This window comes from Salvelinus namaycush, chromosome 20 (assembly GCF_016432855.1).
Source record: "Salvelinus namaycush isolate Seneca chromosome 20, SaNama_1.0, whole genome shotgun sequence".
Taxonomy (NCBI): Eukaryota; Metazoa; Chordata; class Actinopteri; order Salmoniformes; family Salmonidae; genus Salvelinus; species Salvelinus namaycush.
In genome coordinates, this window is record NC_052326.1 from 24,822,582 (window position 1) to 24,828,581 (window position 6,000).

At 47.4% G+C, this 6,000-nt stretch overlaps 1 protein-coding gene across 1 annotated transcript in view; it reads left to right on the top strand.

The window, feature by feature from the left end:
• ppfia4 (PTPRF interacting protein alpha 4) overlaps positions 1–6,000 on the top strand; it is a 115,626-nt gene that overhangs the window by 75,810 nt on the left and 33,816 nt on the right. The window contains exons 2-4 of the mRNA XM_039015337.1: positions 4,917–5,018; positions 5,087–5,251; positions 5,327–5,401. Of these exons, the coding sequence (XP_038871265.1) occupies positions 4,917–5,018; positions 5,087–5,251; positions 5,327–5,401 (342 nt within the window). The remainder of the gene's footprint in view (positions 1–4,916; positions 5,019–5,086; positions 5,252–5,326; positions 5,402–6,000) is intronic.

Sequence of the window (6,000 nt, forward strand, 5' to 3'; positions counted from 1 at the left end):
TCGCTCGGTCATGTTGCAATCACTTTTGCATGTGAAAACACAGAATCCTACTCACGTGCCCATTACTTCACTTTTGTTTTGAGCTGACTTCAACATGGGCTTTGAACGGGGCACCTGGCTCAGGCCCGGGAGGCAGCCTGGGCCCAAAACCAATGCTAGCAAAGCACCCCTCAATGAAGGGAAGTGGGAGGAGGGGCGATTTGCATGTGGAACCTGGCATCATTTGTTTACATGATTGTAATCCAACCTTTGTTTACTCCTTGTGACGACACACTGAGGTTCCAAACTCCGTTTTAGACGAGACTGACTTGTTGACCAAATTATCCTATTTACACTGTAGTATATTTTGACAATAGAATAAATGTTTCTGACTCATATCAATGCCACATAGGCCGTTTTCAAAGGGATTAGTTGCTTTTTAGGGTCAGTCGCTCTTTAAATATCCTGACCAGCGAAAACTGAAATTGGCACTTTGGCACACGTTTGAAAGAACACACCTCAGATATTGTGATATAGTGTGTGCCCTTCCACCTCAGATATTGTGATATAGTGTGAGCCCTTCCACCTCAGATATTGTGATATAGTGTGAGCCCTTCCACCTCAGATATTGTGATATAGTGTGAGCCCTTCCACCTCAGATATTGTGATATAGTGTGAGCCCTTCCACCTCAGATATTGTGATATAGTGTGAGCCCTTCCACCTCAGATATTGTGATATAGTGTGAGCCCTTCCACCTCAGATATTGTGATATAGTGTGAGCCCTTCCACCTCAGATATTGTGATATAGTGTGAGCCCTTCCACCTCAGATATTGTGATATAGTGTGAGCCCTTCCACCTCAGATATTGTGATATAGTGTGAGCCCTTCCACCTCAGATATTGTGATATAGTGTGAGCCCTTCCACCTCAGCGCAAGCGAGCTCATATAAGACAGGTAAATTACCAATCCTGGTGCAAGGGTTTGAAAGTAAAAGAGCGCTGGCATTAACAGGTCGAAATTGCAAACAAGCGTGCATTTGACAATTGTGCAGGCTTAACACCAGCCGAAAATAGAGCCCTAAGTATCACTCAGCCATAGATAGAGAGAGAGTGTGTGCTTTTGTGTGTCCTTGTTTGAGAAAAAGTGCTGATTGTGGAGCAGTCTTTAAAAAGAGAACAATGTGTAAGTCCCTCCAGAGGCTGGGCTTTATTGTGATTGACAGTTCCAACACATTGGTCCAGGAAGTGTAGCGTTAATTATCTTTCCACCAATCCCAGGAGGACTGAGACACTAAACACACGCACAGACAAACACAGGGGTTTACAAGTCAATTACACCACGACAAGATTAACCAATTCTCCTATCCTATCTATAATAGTGACAAGAGGCGTTGTAAAGGGGGTTGTGTCACTTGCGTGTCTCAGGGTTTGGCTTCATTTAAATGCCTAAGTGTATGACGTAGTCTAAAACTGTAAAACCTAACACGCACATTTACACACACTTCTAATACAAGAGAGTGTTTATTCTATTTCTGCAGTGCACACATACCCATACTTACTGAAGGTCATTCTCTCTGAGCTGTAAAGACAGTAACTGGATGTGTTTGACTGACTGTTCTAAAATGACTCATCTGGCTCTAAAATATAGTGAATGTGTACTTGTGTGTTGATATTGTGTTTGTGTGTTTTGTTGTCTGTTCGATGTGGAATCTAGAACTGATTTCCTTAGAGAGTTTGAGTCTGTCAGACTGTAGTACAACATCCTACATACACACACAGAGAACGAGAAACATACACACCAACACACACACATACACTTTTCAGTCCAGCATATTGCTTTCATCCCTTAATCCCAAACTGCTTAAGGAAGCCAAGGAGAGAAATCCCTTTACAATGTCTGAGCTCAGCATTGCTTGGCAACGGCTCACAGTCTAACTCAGAAATACCAACACACTCACACATCTCACACATCGGATTGTGGTTTGTGGCAGACAAAATGGCCTTTTCCGGACTTCCAGAAGATTTTCCAGCTTCAATATGTAGCCTTTGAGTGTGTATTAGAGAGATGGAGACACAGAGAGAGATAGCAGCAGTATTTGTCCTCTGTGTGAGCCCTTCCTACTCAAGACCTGCTATAGAATAACCAACATAATACCTGGAACTTCATTTCCCATCAGGCCTCAGTACTGCTCCAGTTCACTCAGGGGTAACCATGGTCCATGGAACCACAACAAGCACTAAAGCCGTCTGGATCTTTTATTACCTAGTCTGGAGGGCACCATGACATCATTCAACACACTCAGAATTACAGCTCAAATACAAAGCCATGATGTTGGTTGATTATTCTGTGTGAAGGATGATAGGTAAAGAGAGGAGGGGGGGGGGGGGGGGGAATGAACAACACTCATCTCTGATCAAGGATGCGTGTTTTCAATCCCCTTTTGTTTATTCTCAAGCGTTTATGAATCCATGCTTCTCCCAATTGCTTTTTCCTGACGTGCACGAGAAGCTGATAGGGACAGAGGGGGGAGAGAGGGAGCAGCTAAAAGGATGAGGTGGAGGGGGGGGTGTTGAGGCTTTTGCTCTGATTGAAATAGACAGTGAGAGACAGTGAGATGGAACATCTGTTTGTAGGTTTCCACTGGCCTCCAGTGAAAAACAATGGTAAAATGAATGCACTGACCCTTTTTTCCCTTTCCTCTCCCTTCTTCTTTTCCTCCCTCTCTCCCTCCTCTTTTCTTCTCTGCTCTACCAGTCAGGGTAATCTGAAAACCATACTCTGTGTGTGTTTGTGGGGTGTTTGTGTTCATGTGAAATTCAAACTCAGTGACTCAGGACAGAACAGAATAGTCATTATAGAGACGGGAGCACAGACACTTGTCTTTGTCACATTTGGTGTGTGTGTGTGTGTGTGTGTGTGTGTGTGTGTGTGTGTGTGTGTGTGTGTGTGTGTGTGTGTGTGTGTGTGTGTGTGTGTGTGTGTGTGTGTGTGTGTGTGTGTGTGTGTGTGTGTGTGTGGCCTAGCCCACGTAGGCTGAGAGGAGCAGCTGTTTTGATTAGTTTTAGTACTGAGGGCTTCTCCAAACTCATAACACCACGCAAGACTGCAGTCTCACTGCTACAGGGCCCACCCAGTCTAGAGACCCACCACACTGCGTGTTTCTCTCTCCGTATGTGTGTGTGTGTCCATGGGTCTATCTATGTGTGTGTGTGTGTGTGTGTGTGTGTGTGTGTGTGTGTGTGTGTGTGTGTGTGTGTGTGTGTGTGTGTGTGTGTGTGTGTGTGTGTGTGTGTGTGTGTGTGTGTGTGTGTGTGTGTGTGTGTGTGTGTGTGTGTGTCTTTATCAATGTGGGTGTGTCTGCGTGTCTGAGTATTAAAAGCTGCAGGGTATTGGAGTTGGATCAGAGCCAGAGACTCAGGGATCTGCCAACAGAGTGCCAAGAGACATGCAGTAATACACATACACACACACACCCCTTCTATCTCAGCCCTATCCCCTAAGTAACAAGAATCAACATTAGAGAACAGAGAGGTGGGTTTTAACAGACTAGTGTATGTGTCACTGCTCCTGTATTATGCCATGTAATGCCATTATTTCCCCCTGTATGTATAGTAAGTATTCATCTGTTCATCTCACAACTGGGACACTTTGTCAGGTGCTGACTGACACTGTGCTGTTTAGAGGAAAGGATCCTGGTGATTGGACATAAATACCCCAAGTAAAGTGGTGATAGAATACACAGTATCTCCCTGGTGTGGTACAGGTAAAATGGTGGGGCCTGTGGTGCAGGTGAATGGTGGGGCCTGTGGTGCAGGTGAATGGTGTTTGGCCTGTGGTGCAGGTGAAATGGTGGGGCCCGTGGTACAGGGGGAATGGTGGGGCCCGTTGTGCAGGTGAAATGGTGAAATGGTGTTTGGCCAATGGTGCACGTGAAATGGTGGGGCCTGTGGTGCAGGTGAAATGGTGGGGCATGTGGTGCTGGTAAAATGGTGGGCCTGTGGTGCAGGTGAAATGGTGGGGCCCGTGGTGCAGGTGAAATGGTGTTTGGCCCGTGGTGCAGGTGAAATGGTGTTTGGCCAATGGTGCACGTGAAATGGTGGGGCCTGTGGTGCAGGTGAAATGGTGGGGCCTGTGGTACAGGTAAAATGGTGGGGCCTGTGGTACAGGTGATATGGTGGGGCCTGTGGTACAGGTAAAATGGTGGGGCCTGTGGTACAGGTGATATGGTGGGGCCTGTGATGCAGGTGAAATGGTGGGGCCCGTGGTGCAGGTGAAATGGTGAAATGGTGTTTGGCCAATGGTGCACGTGAAATGGTGGGGCCTGTGGTGCAGGTGAAATGGTGGGGCATGTGGTGCTGGTAAAATGGTGGGCCTGTGGTGCAGGTGAAATGGTGGGGCCCGTGGTGCAGGTGAAATTGTGTTTGGCCCGTGGTGCAGGTGAAATGGTGTTTGGCCAATGGTGCACGTGAAATGGTGGGGCCTGTGGTGCAGGTGAAATGGTGGGGCCTGTGGTACAGGTAAAATGGTGGGGCCTGTGGTACAGGTGATATGGTGGGGCCTGTGGTACAGGTAAAATGGTGGGGCCTGTGGTACAGGTGATATGGTGGGGCCTGTGATGCAGGTGAAATGGTGGGGCCCGTGGTGCAGGTGAAATGGTGGGGCCTGTGATGCAGGTGAAATGGTGGGGCCCGTGGTGCAGGTGAAATGGTGGGGCCTGTGATGCAGGTGAAATGGTGGGGCACGTGGTGCAGGTGAAATGGTGGGGCACGTGGTGCAGGTGAAATGGTGGGGCACGTGGTGCAGGTGAAATGGTGTGAGATAAACATGTGATGTGAATGTGAAAGGTTCTACAAGCGCTGTCTGTGAACTACTGATGCTCTGCAAATTCTTTAGAAAATGTGAACTCATCAATCTTATCTTCTGTTTTTTCCCCCAGGAGTTTGCCACTCTGACCAAGGAGCTGAACGTGTGTCGGGAACAGCTGCTGGAGAAAGAAGAGGAGATATCTGAACTGAAAGCTGAGAGGAACAACACCAGGGTAAGAGTGAGTGCGTGCGTTACTGAGTGTATAATATGTGTATAACATGTGTGATGTCTCTGCTCTAGCTTCTCTTGGAACACCTGGAGTGTCTGGTGTCTCGTCACGAGCGCAGTCTGAGGATGACGGTGGTGAAGAGACAAGCTCCTCCTCCCTCTGGGGTCTCCAGCGAGGTGGAGGTCCTCAAGGCCCTCAAGTCCTTGTTTGAACACCACAAAGCCCTGGACGAGAAGGTGTGTGTACCTTTATCTCACTGAAAACCGGGCTTTTATTCCAACCCAAACTAACACTGTGGTTGTGTCTTACAGGTGCGTGAGAGGCTTCGGGTGGCACTTGAGAGAGTGACTACACTAGAGGGACAGTTATCAGCCACAACTCAGGAGGTGTGTGTGTTTGTGTGTGTGTGTGTCCTCACCTGCCATCTGCTGATGCCCCAGTCTGCTAGCTTTTCTGAACGACCAACACGCAACCAAGGGACTGTCTTTTCTGTTCTCTCTCTCTCTCTCTGTCTCTCTCTGTCTCTCTCTCTCTCTCTGTCTCTCTCTCTCTCTCTCTCTCTCTCTCTCTCTCTCTCTCTCTCTCTCTCTCTCTCTCTCTCTCTCTCTTCTGTTCTCTCTCTCTCTCTCGCTCTCTCTCTCTCTCTCTGTTCTCTCTCTCTCAATTCAATTCAATTCAATTCAATTCAATTTGCTTTATTGGCATGACGTAACAATGTACATATTGCCAAAGCTTGTTTACAATGTAAAAATGAGAATCAAAATTGTCAACGGGACAACAGTAACAACAATAACCAAGGGTCAAAATAACCATACATTCAACAATAACAATAAATATACAGTAAAGGACATGTGCAGGTTGATTGGTCTGTCAGACACTGTCCCTCAACTTATGGCAGGCAGCAATGTAGTGCGCTGCCAACCCACAGCTCTCTGCGTCCTCCCCCAACAGGACGGGTAGCCTATCCTCATCAGAGAGGTCTTTG